At 46.3% G+C, this 27,233-nt stretch overlaps 1 protein-coding gene across 1 annotated transcript; it reads left to right on the top strand.

Annotated features, from left to right (window-relative positions):
• The first annotated feature begins 4,045 nt into the window (after window positions 1–4,045).
• LOC147709906 (olfactory receptor 2D2-like) lies at window positions 4,046–5,020 on the top strand. Its single transcript, XM_086926118.1, has one exon. It carries the CDS (start codon window positions 4,046–4,048, stop codon window positions 5,018–5,020), a length of 975 nt encoding a protein of 324 aa, XP_086782244.1.
• Window positions 5,021–27,233: the final 22,213 nt, after the last annotated feature.

Below are 27,233 nucleotides of genomic sequence, written 5' to 3'. Positions count from 1 at the left end.
TTCCTATCCTAAGTTAATGTTCTCTATCCCACTTTCTAACAAACATGAATTAATACTCATGTCAAGGGGCAGTCAGAAGGCTTGGATTAGAAGGACTGTTGACTGCCAACTTTATGTTGCCTTGCGTGTCGGAAGTAGTTTGTGAAACTTTCTTTCAGTTTTGTTGTTGCGACTTGTTGCTGCTCTCACTCGCAGCGTCTTTTAGTGTTGCTGACTCATGCTGTCTGTTGTCAATGCTTAGCTGGCGATTTCCTGCTCAGATACCATAGGGAGCCAAACGTATTCTTTTTTTTGAGAACATGGACTTTTATCATATATTTTTTGACATATTACTGTATTTGTGATGGAAACCAAATACCTATAAAGAGACTGTATTTTGCACAATTGATTAACAGAGTTTGGAAGACAGGGAGATGCCTGGGGTATCAGCTGAGTGGTGTAATCTGACAGTGGCTTTGATGATTGAGTCATCTTCATAGTATGTGTTTAAAGTGCTCTTACGACCGTAGTAGAAATAGGGGTGGGCATCGAGTGCCGGTAAACTTTGCGAAGGCAGCTGAGTCAGAGTTTTTTGCCAACCATCTTTTCCACACATTGCAGATGCTTTAACAGTGATGAATAAATAATTGTTTGCAGTGAGAGCCATAATAATGCAAAATTGCATGGTGTTGTGTTTACTCCTCACAAAGGGAAGTGGAGTTTGCAGAGCCAGTCACGTTCGGGAACGCTGTTCTTACATACCGTGCATAGAGCAATAGTTTAGCGGTTGTATTACCAACATTAAGAACATCACACATCAACTAACTGAGCTGGAAAAGTCAGGTTCCTGGGAATGGTTTGGATCAATATTCGGATACAATGGAAAGGGGTTTGCTAAGATAGGAGAATGCCTTGGTAGTGTAAATGGATAAAATCTGAAATTGCGTTTTAACCCCTCTTTTTAATATATTAATTGGCATTGCATGTGTGTTTATTTCCATAAAGGTTGCCAAAGGAATTCCATCACAGAATACTAAGGATTGTGGGTATAAGAAGCTGTCAGCAATAAGAGGAAGACAAAGAAAGAGACTGGACGTACAGGTTCAAGAAATGCAAAGTGAACTGTAGCACACCACAAAGGATCTGGGAGAATCCAAAAAGAAGAACTCAAAGTGTATGAATGACGTCTTATTATAAAAGAATTAAGTAATGATTTAGAAACCATCAGAGGGGGGATTGTGGGAGTTGTTTTTCTTCTTTCATATTAAAAGCATGATACATCGAATTGTACGCTAACTTATAGAATCCCTCTTCTTGCATCGACTTCACAATATATCATGTGATCTATACTGCTGTTGTTCGTGTTCTAAATAAAGTATTGTATGGGTCGACACACTCTGCCCCAGGATATTGCTATACAATGTATCAATTGAGGTGCTCGAGTAACCTCAATGACTAAATCCAATGTATTACCACAGTGAGAGAATCTTCAAATGTATTCTGTATTAAAATGTTTCTTCTTGCTCATTTTCTATAGGCGCTCCTCCTGAGAACCATGTATTTGTGTGGATTTTATCAATGTCTTTCTATGAAGTCCTGTAAAAGGCCATGGAGACTTCTGAACTCAGGGGATCCTGTATCGCTACCTGTAGAAGGTGAACCTATGCCGGATTTCACTTAGAACTATACTGAGTTCTATTGTACTTTTGCTGTGTGCTTTGCTGATAAATTTACTGATAGCATGTTTTATGTAATTAGCTATTAATTCTTTATACAAAGATTTGAACGGCAAACCTTGTCCTTCATTCTTTTCAAGAATACTTCAGCATTCGCCATTGAATTTCATCCAATAAAAACAGCAACAGCTCCAGTCAGTGAGCATCAAAATCCAAATAGGGACCGCTCCGCTTCTGAAACAAGCCATTGGTGTTCCTCATGAACTGGCATTTAGGATAGGGGTGTGAGTCAACATTGTTAAGAGATCATAACCAGGTCCATCAGTATGCAGAGAATCACCTACAACCATCTGAATAAAAGCCGCTACCTTCTTCGTAGCTGATTCATGAAGTAGCCACAGACAAAGTGTTAGGTCACAGTCTTTCTTTTTTTTAACTCTTTTTATTAACATGGCTCATATCAGTCAACATTACAGTACAATGTTCAAATAGCACGAGATAGGTTAACAGTGTACAATATAAAGCAGGGTCAGCTTGAACCACAAGCAAGACCTTCAAGTTGAAAATCCCCATCCCAGTCCACCCCCCATCTCCCTGTATCGCCTCCAAGGCCCCCAGATCGTTTTCCATTTTTTATTACATCCTCTACTTTTGTAGATGGTCTCCTCCACTCTCTGACACCAATCGAGATCTCGCACCCACTGATCCCATTGAGGCGTAGCCTGCGCCCCCGGGCACTGGCAATATTTCTTTTCGTGACACCTGCTGCCAATGACAGCCAGATTTTCCCAGGTCTGGTCCAGTCAGTGGCCCCCTTGATCATTAGTAGTAACCACCTGGGTTCCCTCGGTACCGGAGAGCCCACCTCCACAGCCATCGTATCCGTGACCTTGGTCCAGACGGGTACTATCTCCGGGCACTCCCACAAGATATGATAGAAGGAGCCATCCCCCTGACATCCCCACGCGCAGATGGCCGACTGACACCTACCCCATGAATACAAGTGAGTGCGAGGGTAATACACGTGGTGCAAAATTTTGAGCAGTACTAACCGGAACCGGACACAAATAGTAATTTCCGAGGGCTCTACAGGGCGTCCTGCCAGTCTTCATCCTCCAATGCACCTAAGTCTCGCTCCCACTTCATGAACAAGGACACTAAAGGATCAGGCAAAATGTTTATGAGCGTCCGATAGATAGTGGAAGAAGGCTTCTCAGGGATGGGATCGAGGAGCAGGCGATCCTTCAAGGGGGAATACTCCGAATGGAAGTGCCTCCTCGAATGTGTGAGCACAGGGCATGCGTGAGGCGCAGGTAGTGATATCGCTGTGAGTCGTGCATGTCATATTCTTTTTTCAGATATTCAAATGAGCGGGGGCGTCTCCCTTCCACACGTCCCCCAGATATTTAATGCCTATGAGCTTCCAACCCTGAAAGCCAGCCAATCGGGACACCTCTGCCAACTGCTCACCGAGCCATAGGGGGGGTTCTACCAGTTAGGGAGCCCGACCTCCCCAGAAATGTGTTCGCCACTCTCCGGTTCACAGTCTTGAGTCCTTGTCACAATATATTAATTTCATGATGTCAGCTAGCCCAGGAGCCAGACAATCATTTCACCTGATCAGGATCCCAATATGTCATGCCATGGGGTTTTCTGAAAAGTCATTGGTGGGCAATTAGTTACATGATCCCTTTCCAGTGATGTCATCAGTATGCTAAATAGTTACTTTGAAACCTGAAAAATCCAATCTCTTTTATCACATAAAACGAAAAATTATGGAACAGCTCTCTGTTCCCTGGAAGCAGGCAGGATTCCTGCAGGCTGCTGTCAGCACTGTGTGGCTCAAGTCGCATTCTCATTAAGGACCCCAGATGATTGATAACGGCCCCATTATATTGTCCAATGTGGCCAATGTATAGTAGCCTTGTACAGTCTAAGAAGACTTAGTTTGTTATCAGCTGGTTTCTTCTTTTCTTATTCACTTCTTGTAAGGCAGCTGGCTTGCAATGTTAGCATGCATGAAGCCATCTGTGGTGACTCTTCCTGACGCTCATGCAGATCAATGCGTCGCCAGGCTTATATGGAATTTATGTAGACAGATTCAAACTAATTCCACTCACCAGATTACCAGACTGAAGTAAATTCTCTCCACACTGGACTCAAAGATCAAGATGCATTTTGAGGTCTCAGATACGCAATGCCCACTCAGGTAAGATCTCTTACTCATCTCTCTGGTATATGAACCTCCTTTCCACACCACCCTGATTATGATGTCATTGCGTTATATTCAGTATTTCTATATTTTGTATGGAGTGGCTTTCAAACTATATTGCTTAATGGACAGTCATGTTTAATGTCCCTTTCCATACAGGTGACCAGAGGATAACACAATGGAGAGAGAAAACCAAACCCTGGTGACTGAATTTATTCTTTCTGGTTTTTCTATTCCACCTCAGCTGAGAGCTATGCTATTTCCAGTGTTTCTCTTAATTTACCTCATCACATTACTTGCAAACAGTCTCATCATTGCAGTTGTTAAAACTAATCGCCGGCTTCACTCTGCCATGTACTTTCTTATTTGCAACTTGTCATTTTTGGATCTTTGCTTTTTGACAACAGATATCCCAACGTGCCTGAAGGGCTTCCTCTTGGAAAAGAACACCATCACATACTCTGGATGTGTCACCCAAATGTACTTCGGATTGGCGTTGGGCGCAACCCAATGTCTTCTTCTGGCAGTCATGGCCTTGGATCGCTATTTTGCGATCTGCAACCCCTTGAATTATCAACGCCTGATGAGTAGAGTCGCCTGCATCAAAATATGCATCACTACTTGGACCAGTGGGTTCCTCATCTCTGTGGTGCATGTGTCCTTCACAATAACTGTACCCTTCTGTGGACACAATGAGGTCAACCATGTGGTCTGCGAAGTGGCTGCTGTCTTACGTTTGGCATGCATCGATACCCGCCTAATCGAGGCTGTGATCTCAGGGGTTGGGGTAGTGGTTCTCTTGGTTCCTCTGTCCTTAATCATCTTCACGTATCTTCACATCATCGCCACCATCCTGCGAATGCCGACAGCATCTGGCAGACAGGCCTTCTCCACCTGCGGCTCCCACCTGATGGTGGTTACCCTCTTCTACGGCACAACCATTGTCATGTACATGAGCCCCCGGTCAATGATCTCAGCGGACAGTGAAAAGGTCATCTCTGTCTTCTATGGCTTAGTGACTCCGGCGCTCAACCCGCTCATATACACTCTACGCAACAAGGAAGTGAAAGAGGCTGTGAAGAAACTTTGTTGGAGAAACAAGGACTGGCAAAGATGCAAGGATGGAGTACTAGGAGAGAATGAGAAAGTGTGAACTGTACTGTTAGAGAAGACCTCACAGGTGGTGGGATGTCCATGTGACCATATCCTTTATCAGTTAAGGCTTTAAAAATCCTTTAAAACTTATAATTTCCAACTTCCTGTTCCTAAGAATAAAATATTTTAATGCAATGACAGCCTTACTGATGCCCGCACTGAGGGCCATAGAGATGTATTTGTCTTCAACAAATATGTGGCTATTTATTCAATAAGTCACAACTGAAAGAGATGGTCTTCCTAGGACTTTCCCATCACTGAATTTGATAACTCTTGTTAAATAAACGTGTTTTCCTTCTAAAGAGGTCTCCTTTGGGCAGGTTTGGGATGTTATTTCAACATAAATAACTTTGGAGGGTGCACAGACAAAATATCGACTCCAAAATATCGAATGGACAAAATATCGAGTTAAAAATATCGATAATAATAAAATATCGATTACAAAAATATCGTTGGTCAAAATATCGATTAAAATATTGTTAAAAAAATATCGAGTACAAAAATATCGACAAAATATATATAAATAGTCAAAGTAAAAAATTTCTATAATATGTAGAAAAAAGGTTAAAAAAATTTTAAAAAATGTATTAATAGTAATATAAATTGTAGTTAATGTTTAGGAGCGGGATGTTGGGTTAATAGGGGATAAGGGTGGGGAGTAATTTAATAATAATTAATTAATTAATATATGTTTGTAAATATTGTTAATTAATAATTAATTGGTAATTAATTAATATTAATTAATTAATATAATTTTTTACATATTTTTAATTAGTAATTAATTGGTAATTAAATACTATTAATTAGTTAATTACATTAATTAGAATAATTTATTTATATATATAATTTTTAGTCATTGTAAATTAATTATTTGGAAAAAAATAATATTAATTATTAAATTAAATTCATTACAGCTAATGTGCTAATATATTTACTTTATTGTTATTGTTAATTAATAATTAATTGGTAATTAAATAATATTAATTAATTTTGGGTAAAGGAGTATTTTTAGGGTTCAGGGTCAGTTTTCAGTTTTTGGGTAAAGGGGTATTTTTAGGGTTCAAGGTCAGTTTTCAGTTTTTGGGTAAAGGGGTATTTTTGGGGTTCAGGGTCAGTTTTCAGTTTTTGGGTAAAGGGGTATTTTTAGGGTTCAGGGTCAGTTTTCAGTTTTTGGGTAAAGGGGTATTTTTAGGGTTCAGGGTCAGTTTTCAGTTTTTGGGTAAAGGGTTTTTTTTAGGGTTCAGGGTCAGTTTTCAGTTTTTGGGTAAAGGGGTATTTTTAGGGTTCAGGGTCAGTTTTCAGTTTTTGGGTAAAGGGGTATTTTTAGGGTTCAGGGTCAGTTTTCAGTTTTTGGGTAAAGGGGTATTTTTAGGGTTCAGGGTCAGTTTTGGGTTTTTGGGTAAAGGGGTATTTTTAGGGTTCAGGTTCAGTTTTCCCTACTGTTGCACCCACTGGAGTGGGAATAGTAATTTTAACCCCTACGCTATCCAACGCTTTCCCTACGCTTGCACTCTTTGGAGTGGGAATAGTATTTTTTACACTTCTGATATCGTGCGGTAATATAATAGTATCTTATTTAATTATAGTATGTTACTATATATATATGTTTTAACAAATAAGATTGTAAAAAATGTTTATAAATATTTTCATTTATTATTTTATTATTATAAGTTAATGTAAGTATTTTTAAGTATATTTTAGTAATTAAATTTTCATATTAATTTAATTTAACACTGTTTTTAATAAAGTCGATATTTTTTACAACTATATTATTGTAAACGATATTTTGTACTCGATATTTTTGTACTTACCTGTTTGTAGATACAAACTCGATATTTTGACTGTCGATATTTTGTCCACGATATTTTTGCAAGCCGATATGTTGACCCTCAATATTATTTCAGTGATCCACTTTGGAGACAATACTACAAGTATTTGATGATTTTCAAACTACTTCAAACATTGGCATCATAGTGCATGAAGTCAAGCATGATGCTTTGAGAATGATTTGTCATTTATGAACAATTTGATTAACTCAAACTCCATTTTTGGTCGCTTTTTATTTGCAAAATTAAAATTGTGCTGGATCACTTCACATCTACTCAATACTATTCTTTAAAAGAATGTTTCTTTTGTTTTAGGCTAAAAAGTTAAAAGCGCTGTACCGATAATGGAACAAAATGGCTGTTTTAGATTTAAGGACTAATTTAAAAATATTGTTTTTAATGTCTTGCGGCCCGAAAAAGTGCCCTAATAATAAAATCACTGTTAATTCGGAAAGTTTGCAAAGCAATAGCACTTTTTCTTATCTTGGGTTAGTTTACGCTACAAATGGCTCCTGGTCCGATCACGTGGCACATAGCGGAAGTAAGATGTCACAAATTATTAACACAATTTTGGGACTACCCCAACCCAAAAGGTCTGAAGTTGTTTTAGCTCTCAAGGAAACTTTTAAACTACAGTGTGCCCCCACCGCAACCTATGGAGCAGAAATCTGGAGCCTTACCAAATGTAGCAGTAGTCAACAGGAAGAAAACAGATTATGCAGGAACCTTTTGGGAGCCCCGATTTCCTCCTCTGTATACGTGTGCCAAAAAGAACTGAAACTGCCCTGCATTGAAGATTATATTAGGGCTCGACAAGCATTGTTCTGGGTTGCAATTTGGAAAAATACTGCACCAGAGACGTAATAATTGACTGCCTTAGATGGGAGGGGGGGATATAACATGGCTCGCCGCTGTAAAAGAGGGCCTAAAGAGCGTGAACTACCTGCGCATCTTTTTAAACCTACTCCAATCCGGGTCAACTAACAAAAAGGGGAAACAAGAGGCGCTGTATAAAAAGAATAGCGATGAAAGGTACCAGAGAGAGATCAAGAAAACCTCAGTTGTAAGGTATATGCCCATCGAGGACTGTTCTCCCTTGCCTCCCAGATACCTTTTAAAACCTATAGGACACTGGGAGAGAGGGCTGCTATTTCGCTCACGGGCAGGCACTGTGAAATATTTACTATGCTTCCCACTGCGCTATACTGGCCATCTTGATGCATTGCCCTGCCCTTGCAACGCACACAGTAACCAAAACATGTTGCTCTTTTCATTCTGTTGTAGTTTTTATTCTAAATTCACAAAAGGATTTTTGATACTTTTCTTTAAAAAACGCGCCATTTCCGACTTCAGGGCAGGCCACACGGAAGTGCTTAAATTGGTGGAAGATTAATTAATTTTCTGTGTTGGATCATTCCTGAAGTCAGCCGTAAGGTCACGCAGAACTATGTGTGCCCAATGAAGGTCGTTAGAACGGTATTTTATTGTAATGTTGTTATACGCACCCTATCGTTTTTTTTATATATGATATATCCCGCTAACCATGGCCCGTTTTTGCTTTGACTACGTTGCTACGTATGAGTTGTTTTTTATGGTGCTTTTATGGATGTTCTGTATTCGAATAAAGATATTTTGAATTGCATGGAATTGAATGGAATGAAATGTTTAAAAAAATTCCATAATTTGCACACAATGTTTTTTCTCAGTGGACATAGTTCATATACATGTTTTATCTTAGACATAGGTTACATCAGATACTAACATCTGTAAAGTAAGTGTGGAGGACATTGTTGCAAGCGCTGTCCCATTGGTACCTGAAGGAAGCGTTCGTCATCATTCAGGGTATGAAGACGGGAGTAAGGAGGAATCCACCAAGGGACACAGATGAGACAGGTAACAGCAAGTGACCCTTGGAGTCTTCACAGCTTCAGGCAAACTGATTCTGAGGAAGCACACTACCACAATTCCACGCAAAAAAATATCAAGGAAGCACAACCATATTCCCACCCTTATACACATAGGATGTAAAATACATGGAGAAACTGTATTTTAAGACACCATTAACACAAAAAAACCCAACATATTAGGAAAACATTCCCTTAATTCCAATCGCACATTGGGAAAAACCTTCTAACTTATAATATTAAATATATACATGATCGTCCATCCAAGCAGGAGTTTCTTTCTACACTTGGAAATTTTGGATATGTTCATCCTTCTCTAGCCTTCCCGGAAGTAAATCAATCCTCACTCCATTAGAACTATCTTCATAGGCCGAAACAATAATTAAGGGGTGCTTAGAGACAGCCAGACACCGTGCACAGCACTACATCAAATGATATTCCCAAAGCAGAAGCCTGCACAGGGACAAGTCTTATGATTCTCTTCTTGATCTCCCATTGCGAGGAAGGACTGCTGCAGAGGGGCATGGAGGCAGAGGAAGGACTGCTGCAGAGGGGCATGGAGGCAGAGAAAGGACTGCTGCAGAGGGGCATGGAGGCAGAGGAAGGACTCTTGGAGGATGATCTCACCTACAAAGAGGTATTGGAGACTCTGACAAGCGCAGTCGGGCAAAATGCAAGTACCCAATGGACATTCATCAGAGTTTTTTAATATCTATGCCTCCAAGGCCATTACTTTACCTGGGGACGTGATAAAGGAATCAGTGGAGATCAACCAATTAACACTGGATCTGTGCATTCACAGCAGGGGTGCCCCTCAGACCTCTGCTCTTTCTGAGAATCAATTTCCATCCTTAATGCTGAAGTGAAAATAGTCGTGAAGGCCCTGGCAAACCTACTTATGAAAATAGCTATTTTTCATTAGACCAACCAAGCCAGTCTGGGATTATACTGGGGAGGGCTACTCAACATAATATACGAAGCCTCCTCAATGCACTAGCTTTGGAAGATAGGTCGGGCGGAGCAGCACTGATCCTACTCAACGGTTTCAGGAAAGCTTTTGACTCAATGGGATAGGACTACTTGTTCACCTTCCCACTGAGGATTATACCTGTTCCTAGATTATTGATTTTATAAGGATTCTTCATACAGATCAATCAGTTAGAGGGAGAGTGAGGCAAATGCATTTCCAAAACAAACAGGCACCTGGCAAGGGTGCCCATTGTCATCGGTGGTCTTTGCTATCTCATTCGGACCATTGGAGGAATGGTTGAGAGTAGATTCTCAAGTGCAGGGGTTTGAGTGCCTTTAGAGGGTGTCGGACAGAGGAGCTGTGTACCCTGACAATGTTCTTGTACTCTTATCTAACCTGGAGTGGGCTGCCCACGAGCCCTCCAGCTTGTCTGAGTTTTCAGAGCCACCTCTAGAATTCATTGAAATAGTGCTAAGTCATCAATTTATGCATTGAGTACTCTCCTCAGGGTTTTGAGTGAAAGCAGGGGCTGCGGCTAAGCACAACTGGGTTCAGAAAGCAAGGTGTCTATGGTACAAGATATTAACCCGGCTTGGGATAAGAATATTCAGCCAGTATTTGAGAAATTGACTGGGAAGTTATGTACTACACTTCCTCTGTCGTTCTTGCGCAGGTCAGCGAATTTTATAATGGAGGCTCTTCCGCACCTACGATAGCAAATTCAGAATATCCCTTTCAAACACCGGTTGAATCAATTCCATCTACTTATTCTGGGAGTAAATAAATCCCCCCCCCCTATGCAGGTGAACACATAAACTAAAAGTAAAGGTCATCCTGACAACGAATGGTAAACCTCATAAAAAGAACTTAGAGAGCTGATAAGTCCGCATACCAGCCGGTGAATCTTGTTTCATCAGAGTCATACTCTGCAGCAGTCTGCAGTGTGCCAGAGGCAAAAGTGAATCAATTGTCCTCCTCCAGGTAAGTGAGGAAAGAAACTAAGCATCTCAAACTACAACCTGATGCTGATACAGTCTTCTTTCACAACGGCGCAATGCCAACCACAGCACCGAGACCGCCCTCATCGCCGCCACCGACGACATCCGAGCCCTGATGGACAATGGAGAAACAGCGGCCCTCATCCTCCTAGACCTCTCCGCGGCATTCGACACGGTCTGCCACCGCACCCTAGTACGGCGCCTCAGCAACGTCGGAATCCAGGACAAGGCGCTGGAGTGGATCACCTCCTTCCTCGACGGGAGAACACAGAGAGTCCGCCTACCACCGTACAAGTCAGAGGCCACCGAAGTCATCTGCGGCGTCCCCCAAGGATCATCTCTGAGCCCCACCCTCTTCAACGTCTACATGAGCCCCCTCGCGGCCATCGTACGCAAACACAACCTCAGCATAATCTCCTACGCCGACGACACCCAGCTGATCCTCTCCCTGACCAACGACCCCGCCGCCGCCAGAGCCAACCTGCACGAAGGGATGAAAGAGGTAGCCGAGTGGATGACGACCAGCCGCCTGAAACTGAACTCGGACAAGACGGAGGTCCTCATCCTGGGCTCCTCTCCCTCCGCCTGGGACGACTCCTGGTGGCCTCCCGCCCTGGGCACCGCACCCAAACCGACAGACCATGCACGCAACCTGGGCTTCATCCTGGACTCCTCCCTCTCCATGACCAGGCAAGTCAACAACGTCTCCTCGGCATGCTTCAACATCCTACGCATGCTACGGAAGATCTTCTGGTGGATCCCCACCGAGACCAGGAAGACCGTCACCCAGGCCCTCGTCACCAGCCGACTGGACTACGGCAACGCCCTCTACGCCGGGACCACCGCCAAGCTCCAGAAGAGACTCCAGCGGATCCAGAACGCCTCAGCCAGACTCATCCTCGACATCCCACGAACCAGCCACATCTCCGGACATCTGCGAGACCTTCACTGGCTCCCCGTCAACAAAAGAATCACCTTCCGCCTCCTCACCCACGCACACAAAGCCCTACACGACCAAGGCCCGAGCTACCTCAACAGCCGAGTCAACTTCTACGCTCCCAAACGCCACCTCCGATCAGCCAACCACGCCCTCGCCGCCGTCCCCCGCATCCGAAGAGCGACTACAGGAGGAAGGTCCTTCTCCCACCTGGCCGCCAAGACCTGGAACTCCCTCCCGACCGACCTGCGCCTGACCCAAGACCACCTCTCCTTCAGGAAGAAGCTGAAGACCTGGCTGTTCGAGCAGTAGCGGCTCCCCCCCCCCCCAGCGCCTTGAGACCCCACGGGTATGTAGCGCGCTTTATAAGTGTCACTGATTGATTGAGTTAAAAGTTGCACTCTGAAGAATAAAGACGTGCTCTTCAGGTTGAGTGATGTGGTTATTTGCACGCTACCAGGCTGAGGAGGACGCTACAACTGGCGGCAAGTAGTGGGCTCTGCAACACTCAGTAACCAGAGTGCCCTCGCTGAGAGTTTGCCAAGGTCCAGCAAACTGCTTGTGTGTGCCACGAGTGTCACTCTAGCCAGTGCAAAGCTTTCGAGGAAGGCAAAGACCATATGGAAAGTTCAGTCACAGTTGGCCCAGAACCTGCTTGTAAGGTCAAAAGAAGAAGTACTGTGCCGCAGCACAACACAGAGCCAGCATACATACAGTATGATAGCGCTAAAGGCCGCGACAATCTGTTATAGAGAAGCACAGAAGACTGCAATAGTGAAGTACAGAAAAGCACACCAAGGAAAGCAGAGGCATTTAGGTTGAACGAACATAATTGTACTCACCGGCAGGAACATAGAACAAGGCATCCAACAGGTTCAGGCGGGGACCAGTGCATTCAAAGTAGCAAGTAGCATCCACAGCAATACAAGACAATGCAGAGGGGTTGTGCTTATGGAACTGTTGGTACCTAAGGTGACAACCACCAAAGTCACCGGTCATGTCCAATGTAAACATCTTTGAGATCGGAAAGGTTCCAGTGGCTGCAGAAACAAGTGTCAAAACAGGTGCCTGCACATTTTTGAAACCACAGCTTCCATTTGATACCACCAAAAAACAGAATATTGGCGCAAAGTGAACTGCCTGGATTGAAAAATGTAATGATTTCATTGACGCGCTAGAAGAATCAACTGGCAAGAAGATCAGTAAATACTTAAAGAACCTTGCAGGTGATGGTGTGAAGGAAGCTGTAGGAAAATACCACCACTTGAAGACATTTCTTGCCATCAGATTAAAGAGGAATCAAGTTCAATCCAATTCCAAACGACGACTATGAAAGGACCATTTTTGACCAAGCCAGGCAGCAAGCTGCAGAAGCGATGGATACGTTTGCTCAAGGACTTGAGGCCCACTTCAAACACTGCAAGTTCAATGACGAAGAAGCCATTAATCTCAGAGTCATCGATAGTTGCTCATCCGACTCGTTTAGACAATGTATGGTGCGTTAGACCCTCAATCTGGATAAAGTGTTCATGGCTGCAAGAGCGGAAGAACATGCAGATCAAAAAGCTGCTGATATGGAAGCCAACATAGCTCAGAATGAATCTGCATTGAACATGAAATGTAAGCAGAGACACAAGGTTAAGGGCTATAAATTGATGTCTTTGAGGAAGAAGAAATTGTGTTTCCGATGCAGATTCTCCTTTCTGCACAAAAGTAAGTGTCCCACAATAGGAATAAAATGCGATGGTTGCAGGAAAGAAAATCGTTCTGTAATGGTGTGCAAAGCGAAAGAGGAAATTACAGCATCACATCGAGAGGAGAAAAGAACAAGCAGCGACACCAATAAAGGCAGGTGGAAATTAAACGAAATCAATCATCATGAAATTCACCCTCCAAAAGTTCTTCAACATCAATGTCAAGCGACAGTGAAGAAGATCACTGTGTGATGATGGTATCGACTGATGAACGTCGGGAGTACATGGGTTTGGCTTCATGCACAGAAGAGTCCAAGTCGAAGAGAGATCGCCACGTGAAACAACCACTTTCCCTTGGACATTGTTCTAAGATCAAATTAAAGGTGAATGGTTGTTCTACACTTTAAGCATCGATAGTGGTGCATCTATAAACACTATGCCAGCACAGAAGTACAATGATCTGGGGCCAGTGCCCCGTCTCACACCTTTAAAGACAAATGTATACACATGGGCTGCCTCCATGCCATTGCAAAGTCAAGAATCATTTACAGCAACCCTGCGACACATGAAAAGAAAGGTACAAGCCCCCGTTCATGTTCTTAAAGGTACTTCACACGGTGCATGTTTATTCAGTTTCAGTATTGGTTGCTGACATGAGTCCAATTTCCATCAACTATAACATAAATGTGCATGCAGACATATTGAGTCAGTTCCCATCATTCTTTCATGGACTGGGAAAGCTTAAAATCATGAAAGTGCAACTTCACATCAACAAGGACCTTCGCCCTGTTGCTTAACATTCCTGTTGCGAAAGAACTGGAAATGCTGGTAAAGCATGATATCATTGAACTTACTTGAACTTATTACTGGTTCAACGCCATGGGTTTCACCAATATTATCAGTGACATGCGGCAAACTAACGAGGCAATTGAGAGAGAATGACATCCTGGTCCGCACACTGCAGATATGATAACACAGCTGAAGGGCGCCAAAGTCAGTTCTCGTCTTGATCTGAACAAAGAGTATCACCAACTTGAACTAGAGGATAACAGCAGGTACACCACCATCCTCTCAGCCCATATTGGCTTGCTCAGACAAATTTTTGGGGTGTCGTCAGCTAAAGAACTTTTTCAAAATATCACTCGACATATATTACAACCTGTCACTCATGCTTTCAATTATAATGATGATATACTGGTATTTGGGGCCACGCAAAAAGAACATGACAAAGCCCTTACACAAGTATGCGGCTTGCTGACTGATGCCGGTCTCACTTTGAATGCAGAAAAGTGTGAGTTTCACCACACAAAACTCAGCTTCTTTGGGCATATTTATTTTGAAAAGGGGAAGACAAAAGATCTGGCTAAAGGGCAAGCCTGGTCATCCACTACTCCACCACAAGATTTACCCATGCTACAATCCTTCCTTGGTATGGCCAGTTACTGTTCCAGGTACATTCATGATTTGCCACTGTCAGTGGTCCGTTGAGAGACTTGTCATGAAAGAATGCTGTGCTCAAGTGGTCACCTAACGGCGACTAAAGATTTCAGAAAATCAACAACGCGATTAAGAATGCTACTGAAATGGCCGATTTTGATCCAAAACTTCATACTGAGATTGTAGTAGATGACAGCCCAGTGGGGTTGGGTGTGATCCTTGCCCAGCATAGTGGACACGACAACACTCAAAGGCACATTGTGGCTTTCGCGAGCTGTAGTTCGTCGCAGACCGAGCGTGCCTATTCACAACCTGAGAAAGAAAGTCTAGCTGTGGTATGGCCCTGTAGACACTTCCATGGGTTTCTACCAGTCAACCAGCTATCAGTACAGAGTGATGGAGCGCAGTAATCCTGAATCAGCCATCAAAGTCACAACCATTCCCCCACCTCAATGTCGCACTTAGGCCTCACAACGTTCATGTCATTAATCCATTCATTCACCTCACATTGATCTTCACTACTCCTGTATTCCCTCCTAGTTGGTGGTAAATTCCGAATACCTTTTAAAAAGCAATTTTTTGCTTTTTATTAAGTGCCATGTGGTAGACATATGTCTGCCACATTTGCACCCATGCACTATTCAGGGGTGCAACAGGGTGTCAATGTGCCAACCTGCCACGCTTGAAAGGGTTCCCCTTATTACCGAATCGGTATTTACCGATTCGGTAATTCCCATTCATTCCTAGGGGCCTCCAGGCCCATAGGAATGAATGGGAATTACCAAATTGGTAAATATCGTTACGGTAAATACCGAATCGTACTGATTCGGTAATACTTACCACATTTTTTCCTGCATAGCATTTACCGATTCTAAAATACCGAATCGGTAAAATTCGGTATTTTAGAATTGGTAAATTGGGATTAAGTACATCTGGCCCTAAGTGAGGATGGTTTCTCACTTAAAGCTTTGCCTTTGTCTTTAGTCGGCTGCTGCTGTCTTTCTAAAACATCCTGTGTGAGGTGCATACAATGCACTGCCTGATGCTTCTACCCCTGGGGCATGAACTAAGATGCTGCTTGAACACAGCTGGAAACTAACCTTATCTGGGCCACAAGAGGTTCTATACTGCAACTCAAGACATGCAAATATTATTAGTGTCTAGTAAAGTTGAGACAAACAAAAATAATTTAGAAAAGGAAATTTGCGCCCTATATCATGTCTCATACATGTTAAAGGTGTAACAAAACATTTGAAAGAAACTATATCTGGTCAATGACACTTTGATGAATCCTTCTTAGTTTTCTCTTATGTCCTACTGCAGAGTTTATGAGTTATAGTAGAATGTATGATAAGAAATAATGCAGTTGAAGACTATGCTTCAAGCGAAAGATATATTTTACAGATCTCTAAGGCATTGGAGGCTGAATGATGGTACCAGGAGGCAGGCCTTTTTCTGGTAAAGTGGGGAATGTGGACCTGTGAGGAAGCCATACATTGTGACAGCCCAACCTTCCTAACAAGGGTATTGTCATAACCAGTATAATGAAGTATTTTATTGCATTTGCCAAGGATTATAAGGACCAGTCTTTGTTGGGTAACAAGGAGTAATGTTTCGAATGTTGGCAAGAAATTAACTGCCCAGCTTGCACATAGGATATTTAATTTTATCAAGATACACATTGTTTAATTTTCTTATTTTTATTTTATCATGTGTTTTATTTTAGTTTTGAATATTAATGAATTAATTCTGGGCTGCGAGCTACATTTACAGTAGTTTTATATATTCATTAGGGCAGTAAAGTGACCTCCTGTTGACAATTGTGCAATAATAATTTCTTTGCCAATAAAAATATTTAGATTCCTGCATTTGTTTTCTTTTTCTCACTCACTCTGTTCTAAGTCTACATTATTTCTCTGAAGTTTATTGTTATTTTTCCCCATCCAGATCTTTCTCCGCCACCTCGCTGTGGTCACCCCTCATCTCACCCAACCCAACAAATGTTCCTTGCCCCCAACCCGCACAATGGTGTCCTTCAGACAAGTGTTCTTTGCCTCCCAACACCACAGTGGTTCTTGCAAGGATGCCACTGTGGTGGTGGGAGGCAAAAGACCCTCCCCTGAAGGACACCGCATTGGTGGTTGGAGGCAAAGAACCCTCCTCTGAAGTATGGAGGGAGGATGGTTCATTCTCTCCCATCACCACAGCTGCATCCTTCAGAGAAGGGTTCTTTGCCTCCAACCACCATGTTGGTGTCCTTCAGAGAAGGGTTATTTGCCTCCAACCCACACTGTGGTTTGCTCCTCACATGTTCTATGTTCTGCTTGAAACCTGTCTCTTGCACAGTTCCTAGTGAAGTTCACTTTCCTAGTTCTCTTTTTCTTATACTGCAATTCCCCTTTGCTGGCAGTGTTGCTGTCAGGTCTCACTTGGATTTAGTGAGAGGGAACTGAGAGAAAGGTACCTGAGTGGAATGTGACAATGTTGTACTGCAGACAACTAAGTCTACACACTGTCTTCTGTCATATTCAGGCAATACTCTGCCCACCCAGGCAGGATACTTATGTAACAGAACAGAAGGGGTCTTCTAACTATACTTATTAAGCCTCATTAAAACTTAGTACATTGAGTGGAAATTCTGGAGAGGCAGTAAAGGCTCCTTCGGATATTGAAGACCCATTCTAAGAAAGAGGGATTCTTTAGAGCGCTGCAGAACCTCCTCAGCGCCAGATTGGCCTGCAGGGATGCAATGCCACAAGGCTCCTTGCATCTACTGCTGTTGCTTTTTCCAGAATGTTCTAAAGGGCACTGCTGTTCGTAACAGAAGAACCCTCGCAGCTAATATTCATTGGTGGCATGCGTCATGATAGGGTCTGCGCCCAAGGTGCCTAGTGCATGCGGGTGTGCTTCGACGCCTGAATTATAGCACAGCTGTTTTTGCTTTATCAGGGATCAAACATGTTGAGATGACCTTAAGTTATCCCTTCTAGGAAGGGGATATTTAATAATGGGCGCCTTAGTCTTCATAAAATATCTCATGGTCAAGTTTCAGATGTCACTTAGGGTCGAATGGCTTTCTTCAGGCCCGATAGCTAGATCCCTTTTATTTTATCAGGTGTTTGCCACATACTTGGGTACTCGTGCATTCTATCCGTTGTGGGATTGGGATGTAGCATACAGTCTCTGTTATGTTCACCACAGGATGGCGTACTGCTGATGAATCTGTGTTGATCTAAGGGAGAGGACATAGTTATGCGTATACCATGAAGAACATTCATTGTTACCCATGTCCGTAGTGCACACCTATCCGTCGCGACACGTCTTCTCTTAATGTGTGACTACAGGGTCCAACCCAGTGGTCGAAGTGGGAAATAAAAAGTAGGGGAACTGTGGGTGGGGAATCAGGGGGCGGGAATAACCGAAGATTGAATCAGTGGGCGGAGTCAGGGGTGTGGCTAGAAATAGCAAAACATACCAATTTTTAGTACGTTTAGCATTTCACTGACTAGTTACAGCTTATAACGTTATTTAATTAAAACAATGGATAAACATGTTTATTTGAGGTTTAATTCAGGAAAAAGCAAACACTTATAGGGAATACAGGTTTATGTAAAGCGTGTGAAATATAAGCAGGAACAACATGTCACCTTAACCCTTTCGTTGCTGCTGTCAACCAACGGACGTCGTGAGCACTACCTTTGTAGTGCTGCGGACGTCCGTTGGCCAACGCGGCCCTGCCACCACATCAGAATGCCCGCACCGCGGCGGAATTGCTGCCGCAGTTAAGGTGTTAATGCTTTTACTCTCATTGTTCAGAAATCCATGATTATTTTTTGTCTCAAACATTGAGGTCATGAATACAGAGCTCCTCCTGTACACATGGGTTAAGCAGGATTCACAAGAGAAAGGGACTCTTCAGGAGAATCTAGACTCGCGGAAACCCACAAAGGCTCCTTCATATTCATGTCGCCAGCTAGCTACTCAATCATAATATAGCAAAAAGAACAACTGGTGGACAGAATGCAGAACAATATCTTACATTCAACCAAGTTCAGAGATCGGGGCTTAAATCCATCGTTTTTTGCTCACCATACTATTCCAGTTTGAACCCAGCCATATGCAAATCAGTCTTGATCCTGCACCCAATGAGAACAGTCCAGCCTGAACTGCCAGGCCATATGTATTCAAGTGTCCTTTCATTCGGGAAGTGAACACAAAGCAGTACCCACTGAACTATGCACATAAAATATTGCTCTTTGATATGCATGGTACCTGTTCTTTGCAGCAGGCATATTCCTTTCGGCGCTACCTTAGATGAGTAAAACAGCCACTAGACAAAACATGCTTCCATCTCTCTCCAGCAGGTACATTGATCACCAACGTTATCTTGGCATTTGTTTTGTTGACCAAAACCTGCTGAATATACAAAGAACTTTGCAGTGTTATTAAAACTCCTGCACTTGTACAAAAACGGTCCCCCCCAAACTAAACTGGCCCCCTACCCTTCCAGTTGCCCTGGGAAACGCCTGCTCCTGCCCTTTCACTGCTCCTGTCCAGTCAGTACTCCTGCTCATGCTCGATCAAAACTCCTGCTTCGTCAATTCTCCTGCCCCCTCCCTTCTCCTGCCCCGTCACTTCTCCTGCCCTGTTTACTGCTTCTGCCCCGTTCAATGCTTCTGCCCCGTTCAATGCTCCTGCCCCGTTCAATGCTTCTGCCCCGTTCACCGCTCTTGCCCCGTTCACCGCTCCTGCCCCGTTCCTGTCCGTTCACCACTCCTGTCCGGTCACTGCTCCTGCTCATGCCTAATCACTGCTTCTGCCCCGTCACCTTTCCTGCCCCGTCACCTCTCCTGCCCCGTCACCTCTCCTGCCCCGTCATTTCTCCTGCCCCGTCACTTCTCCTGCCCTGTCACTTCTCCTGCTCCGTTCACTGCTCCTGCCCATTCACTGCTCCTGGCCCGTTCACTGCTCCTTGCCCGCCACTTCTGCCCCGTTCACTACTCCTGCCCCGTTCACTGCTCCTGCCCCGTTCACCGCTCCTGCCCAGTTACCTCTCCTGCCCAGTCACCTCTCCTTTCCTGTTGCCTCTTGTGACCCGTCACTGCTCCTGGCCCGTCACTTTTCCTGCCCCGTCAACGCTCTTGCCCGTTCACTGCTCCTGCCTGTTCACTGTTCCAGTTCGGTCAGCACTCTTGCCCGATCACCGCTCCCTCCCCATCACTTCTCTTGTCCCATCACTTCTCCTGCCCCGTTCACTGCTCTTATTCGTTCACTGCCCCTATCCGTTCACTGCTCCTGCCGGTTACCTCTCCTGCCAATTTCTAATCACCGCTCCTGCCCCTTCACTTGTCCTGCCCCATCACTTTTGCTGCCCCATCACCACTCCTTTCCTGTCACTTCTCCTGTCCCATCACTGCTACTGATACATCACCTCTCCTGCCCCGCCACTTCTCCTATCCGTCACTTCTCCTGCCCTGTCACTTCTCCTGCCACATCACTTCTCCTGCTCCGTTCACTGCTCCTGGCCTGTTCACTGCTCCTGCCCCGTTCACTGCTCCTGTCCTTTCACCGCTCCTGCTCATGCCTAATCACCGCTCCTGCCCCATTACTTCTAATGCTTCGTCACTTCTCCTGCCCCGTCACCTCTCCTGCCCATCACATCACCTGCCTGTCATGTCACTTGCCCGTCACTTCTTGTGCCCAGTTACCTCTCCTGCCCTGTTGCCTCTCCTTCCCAGTCACCTCTCCTGCCCAATCACTTCTCCTGCCCCATCTCTTCTCCCCATCACTTCTTCTGCCCATCACTGCTCCTGCTCTGTTCACTGCTCCTGCCCCGTTCACTGCTCCTGCCCCGTTCACTGCTCCTGCCCCGTTCACTGCTCCTGCCCAGTTACATCTCCTGCCCAGTCACCTCTCCTTTCCGGTTGCCTCTTGTGACCCGTCACTGCTCCTAGCCCGTCACTTTTCCTGCCCCGTCACCGCTCCTGCCCGTTCACTGCTCCTGTTCGGTCAGCACTCCTGCCCAATCACCGCTCCCGCCCCATCACTTCTCTTGTCCCATCACTTCTCCTGCCCCGTTCACTGCTCTTATCCGTTCACTGCCCCTATCCGTTCACTGCTCCTTCCGGTTACCGCTCCTGCCCATTCCTAATCACCGCTCCTGCCCCTTCACTTCTCCTGCTCCATCACATTTGCTGCCCCGTCACCTCTCCTTTCCTGTCACCTCTCCTGTCCCATCACTGCTCCTGACACGTCACCTCTCCTGCCCCGCCACTTCTCCTATCCGTCAGTCACTTCTCCTGCCCTGTCACTTCTCCTGCCACATCACTTCTCCTGCCCCATTCACTGCTCCTGGCCCGTTCACTGCTCCTGCCCCGTTCACTGCTCCTGTCCGTTCACCGCTCCTGCTTATGCCTAATCACCGCTCCTGCCCCATTACTTCTAATGCTTCATCACTTCTCCTGCCCCGTCACTTCTCCTGCCCATCACATCACCTGCCTGTCATGTCACCTGTCCATCACTTCTTGTGCCCAGTCACCTCTCCTGCCCTGTTGCCTCTCCTTCCCAGTCACCTCTCCTGCCCAATCACTTCTCCTGCCCCATCACTTCTCCTGCCCCATCACTTCTTCTGCCCATCACTGCTCCTGTTCTGTTCACTGCTCCTGCCCCGTTCACTGCTCCTGCCCCGTTCACTGCTCCTGCCCCGTTCCCTGCTCCTTCCCCGTTCACTGCTCCTTCCCCGTTCACTGCTCCTGCCCAGTTACCTCTCCTGCCCAGTCACCTCTCCTTTCCTGTTGCCTCTTGTGACCCGTCACTGCTCCTGGCCCGTCACTTTTCCTGCCCCGTCACCGCTCCTGCCCGTTCACTGCTCCTGTTCGGTCAGCACTCCTGCCCGATCACCGCTCCCGCCCCATCACTTCTCTTGTCCCATCACTTCTCCTGCCCTATTAACTCTCCTTTCCTGTTGCCTCTTCTGTCCCATCACTGCTCCTGCCCAGTTCAATCTGTGTACAACATTAACAAATTACACAAGGTGGCAAATTCCCCACAGTACTCTGTTTGGGGAAAGCTCCTCTGTAATCACTAATTGCAATATCACTAGCACATGATATGCTAAAGGCAGACGGCGCATTGTCATTCGAAAGGGGGTAATCAGTCTCAAACGGAAGCTAAAGCATTTTCAATCGGAAACTAAAGCATTTTCGATATTACATACAACAAAGCCATAGTTGTATGAATGTAGTATATTTATCTTTTCCAACCAACAACCTTTGACAAGCCAATAGTCCTGGCTTGTTGTAGGTGTAATGTTACTTGTTGTATTATATATGTGGAGGCAATAACAGAAGCAGCAAAATACAAGTCGGGCAGCACATTACGCTGGGCACATATTTTTAGCATAAATGCTTTCAGCCACATCCTTAATTATATCGGCCACCTCCCTTTGAGAGCCCCCAGTTTTTTCATCCCACTTAAAGCCCTGCCCCAATTGTGCTGTGAATGATGGAAGGTCATGAAAAGTTGGTCGTATGGGTGTCAAGGGGGATCATATTTTCAGAGCCACTGTAGCGTCACAACGAGAGATTCTCCAGCACACAGGCCCTTTACGAGGAGATACAAAGCTATACTGAGCTGCGCTGCTTAACGATTTCAATCAGATCTGCAGCCATGCCGTCTCAGACAAACAAAGTCAGCATAGAGGGAATTGAGACAAATAGTTTTTCCAAGACTCTTTTGATTGCACTGGGTTGCCTTCCTGAGGAACAGTGCAAAAAATGTCAGTGCAGTGAAAAAAAATGCCTCCTTGAGTAACCCTATACATTGAAAAGGCATTTTTTTCAGGCTTTCTCATGTAACATGACACAATCATTGTATTGTATTGTAATTGCATTATATAGTGCTTGCTACCCCCAACGAGGTGTCAAAGCGCTCTTTCTGGGAAAGCTCCTCTGTAATCACTGTAATCACTTACTGCCCGGTCACCTCTCCTGCCCATCACATCACCTGCCTGTCATGTCACCTGCCCGTCACTTCTTGTGCCCAGTCACCTCTCCTGCCCTGTTGCCTCTCCTTCCCAGTCACCTCTCCTGCCCAATCACTTCTCCTACCCCATCACTTCTCCTGCCCCATCACTTCTTCTGCCCATCACTGCTCTTGCTCTGTTCACTGCTCCTGCCCCGTTCACTGCTCCTGCCCCGTTCACTGCCCCTGCCCCGTTCACTGCTCCTGCCGAACTCAGCCCCCTACTCAAGAAGCCATCAGCCGCCCCACCGACCTCAAGAACTACCGCCCCATCTCGCTGCTCCCGTTTCCTGAAAAAGTCATCGAGAAGACCGTCAACAAGCAGCTGGCCGCCTTCCTTGAGACAAACGGATCCCTCGACCCCTCGCAGTCTGGCTTCCGGGCAAACCACAGCACCGAGACCGCCCTGATCGCAGCCACCGATGACATCCAAGCCCTGCTCGACAACGGAGAAACAGCGGCCCTCATCCTCCTAGACCTCTCCGCGGCCTTCGACACTGTCTGCCACCGTACCCTAGTGCAGCGCCTCAGCAACGTCGGAGTCCAGGAGAAGGCGCTGGAGTGGATCATCTCCTTCCTCGCCGGAAGGACACAGAGAGTCCGCCTGCCTCCGTTCAGATCGGAAGCCACCGAAGTCATCTGCGGCGTTCCTCAAGGCTCCTCGCTCAGTCCAACTCTCTTCAACAACTACATGGGCCCCCTCGCAGACATCGCACGCCAGCACAACCTTAACATCATTTCCTATGCCGACGACACCAAGCTGATCCTCTCCCTCACCAACGACCCCGCCACCGCCAGAAACAACCTACACGAAGGGATGAAAGAGGTAGCCGAATGGATGAAGAACAGCCGCCTGAAACTGAACTCGGACAAGATGGAAGTCCTCATCCTAGGATCCTCACCCTCCGCCTGGGACGATTCCTGGTGGCCCCCCGCCCTGGGCAGCGCACCCCAACCAACAGACCACGCACGCAACATGGGCTTCATCTTGGACTCCTCCCTCTCCATGACCAGACAAGTCAACGCTGTCTCCTCGTCGTGCTTCAACATCCTGCGCATGCTACGTAAGATCTTCCGGTGGATCCCCACCGAGACCAGGAAGACGGTCACCCAGGCCCTCGTCACCAGCCGTCTGGACTACGGCAACTCCCTCTACGCCGGAACCACCGCCAAGCTCCAGAAGAGACTCCAGCGGATCCAGAACGCCTCAGTACGTCTCATCCTAGACATCCCCCGTCGCAGCCACATCTCCGGACACCTAAGAGACCTACACTGGCTCACGGTCAACAAGAGAATCACCTTCCGACTTCTCACCCACGCACACAAAGCCCTACACAACCAAGGCCCGGGATACCTCAACAGCCGCCTCAACTTCTAAGCTCCCAAACGCCAGCTTCGATCAACCGGCCACGCCCTCACCGCCATCCCCCGCATCCGAAGAGCCACCACAGGAGGACGGTCCTTCTCCTACCTCGCCGCCAAGACATGGAACTCCCTCCCGACCCACCTCCGCCTGACCCAGGACCACCTCGCCTTCAGGAAGCAACTCAAGACCTGGCTGTTCGAGCAGTAGCGGACCCCCTTTCCCTAGCGCCTTGAGACCCTTTGGGTAAGTAGTGCGCTATACAAATGCTGTGATTGATTGATTGATTGACTCCACTCTCACAGGCACATGACATGCTAAAGGCAGAGGGGGGCGCATTGTCATTCGAAAGAGGCTAATCAGCCTCAATCGGAGTGACAATGGGCCGCCCTCGCTCTGTGTGAGCTCAGGGAGGGGCTGCTGCAGCCTCTGGAGTTGAACAGAGAAGTGCGAGCCGCCCCTGAAAGCTGAAAGAAAAAAGTTATTGTTTTTTTTATTAAGTAGGACTATTCTTGCCGTCCCCAGATGCTTTTTGGAAAGTAAGAAGTAGGGGAACGGACAGAAATTATTTTTAGAAGTAGGGGCACGCCATGCCCTTCCGTCTCCGCCCACTTCTACCACTGGTCCAACCGCCTTTAAGTCTCTATGATGTAATGGGCAACTAAAACAAATGTAGGTTAAAAATAGTTTTTTTCTTCATTTTATTGTATGAAAAGCATGTTTTGCACTGCCTACTATTAGTGTCAAAACCACGAGGGAGGGGCGTGGCCTAGGTCTGGTCATTGAATGTGCTCTCCTCTTTGTACACCAGGGGGCTCTTTTGTCCTGCAGCTGTGGCCCTGGTGAAAGTACGGCAGGCTCCTGCTGCCCTAGCTTCCCTCACACCTCCTTCTCAAGAGACCTGTGCCGTGTGGAGGGAACACGGAGAGGATGCTCCCGGGCGGGGGTGCACCCATGTGATCTGGTGCTCGTACCTTTTTGCCTGCCTGCAGGGATCCCATGGGCCCATCAGGCAGGTCTTACTGGCGTTGTGGAAACTAGGCCCACATGCTGGACAAATAAACAATTAGGCACATGGTATGCAGTACTGGAACTGGCCACGAGCACGTGCACCCGGGCCCTTTTATTAGCAGGGTCCGTCACTCTTGACTCCTGTGATGGACGGGTGTGGGGTGCATGTGTGTCAACCCCCATGAGGGAGCGGCTATCAACGAAGTGTTTGCTGAGACAATAGATTGTGTCCAACATGACACTACATTCCTCCCAAACTTTACTCAAAATAAAACAACCTCCAACCTCTGGAAACAAACTATTCACATAGACACCACACAGTCACTTGGTTCTTGGAGGCAGTCTGCGGGAAAACAGGTGCAACTGGGAGCATCCAATCATCTCAGCACACGTCCATCATTTAACCAAAGTCTTCTGGGCACCAATGATGAGTCAATGGAGTGTGGATTCCTTGGCAGCTTCTCCATCAGATCAATGTCCTTTTAGACACTGCTGGATGATCTTGCGTACTCTGGCGGTGATGCTGTTGGTGTCTCTTAACGAAACTATCATGCATCGGGAGCGTCGGTGGAGTCCAGCCGCAAAGTCTTTGCTTGAGGTGCCTGAGCACTACAATCACCAATCTGCCAGGGCTGAAATGATGTTGATGATGTTCAGGACGTTATCCTCTGAAGCAGCAGTGCCTCTCGGTACCTTGACAATGGAGCTGCCTCCTGACCATCTTTTGTGCAAGGATCCTTGGGTGCAGGAATGCCCTTGAGGCCCTTGCGAAGGGCTGCCACAATACAGCGAGGACAGGACCAACGACCTTGTTCGGGAAACAGCCAGGGTGGGTGACTTAATAGTCGGTTGGCTTGCCAACAGGACACAGGGGCACATGGACGGTCAGATAGCTCCTAGACACTTGGTCTCTCATTTCGTTGGGGTTGCCTCGGTCTCTTGGTTCTTCTGCAGTCGGAAGGCTCCACCCCGGTGACTGTCGCTCCTTGGTTGAAGGGGATGGTGCACATGGCAGTGATGTTGTGGTTGCCATTGAAACCTGGACGACAGGTGGTGGCGACTTGCTGGGAGAGATGATGCCTGGAGAGACTTTGCAGCCACGTATCTTCATCTTGCTGAGGCTGTCCTTCGCCTGTGGCATCTGTGGCATCTGTGGCCATAAGTGCGCTGGGGATGCTCAGACGTAGGTCCCAGGCACTCCACACCACTGGAGTCAAGCTAGCCGGGCTATTGAGAGGTGTTACCTCGAAACCGGTCCGGTCCTTGGATGCTTGATTCCGTTCTGGGAAGGACATGGCTTTTGTAGTTCGGACTAGACTGTTCCCGTGGGGCACAGGGTCAGAGCTGATTTGCATATCGCCATTGTCTAACCCAGGGTGGTGTGGAGTGCAAAAAAACGATGGATTTGGGCCCAGATCTTTGGACTGGGTTGAATGTGTGACATTGAGCCACATTCTGTCCATCACCTGTTTTGTTTGCAATACCGCCATAAGTGCGCTGGGGATGCTCAGACGTGGGTCCCAGGCACTACACACCACTGGAGTCAAGCTAGCCGGGCTGATGAGAGGTGTTACCTCGAAACCGGTCCGGTCCTCGGATGCTTGATTCCGTTCTGGGAAGGACATGGCTTTTGTAGTTCAGACTGGACTGTTCCCATGGGGCACAGGGTCAGAGCTGATTTGCATATCGTCATTGTCTAACCCAGGGTGGTGTGGAGTGCACAAAAACGATGGATTTGGGCCCAGATCTTTGGACTGGGTTGAATGTGTGACATTGAGCCACATTCGGTCCATCACCTGTTTTGTTTGCAATACCGCCAAAAGGGCGCTGGGGATGCTCAGACGTGGGTCCCAGGCACTCCACACCACTGGAGTCAAGCTAGCCGGGCTGATGAGAGGTGTTACCTCGAAACCGGTCCGGTCCTCGGATGCTTGATTCCGTTCTGGGAAGGACATGGCTTTTGTAGTTCGGACTGGACTGTTCCCATGGGGCACAGGGTCAGAGCTGATTTGCATATCGCCATTGTCTAACCCAGGGTGGTGTGGAGTG

This window comes from Lissotriton vulgaris, chromosome 6 (genome assembly GCF_964263255.1).
Source record: "Lissotriton vulgaris chromosome 6, aLisVul1.2, whole genome shotgun sequence".
Taxonomy (NCBI): Eukaryota; Metazoa; Chordata; class Amphibia; order Caudata; family Salamandridae; genus Lissotriton; species Lissotriton vulgaris.
Note: the sequence above shows the minus strand (reverse complement) of the source record. Positions and strands in the feature narration are given on the sequence as shown.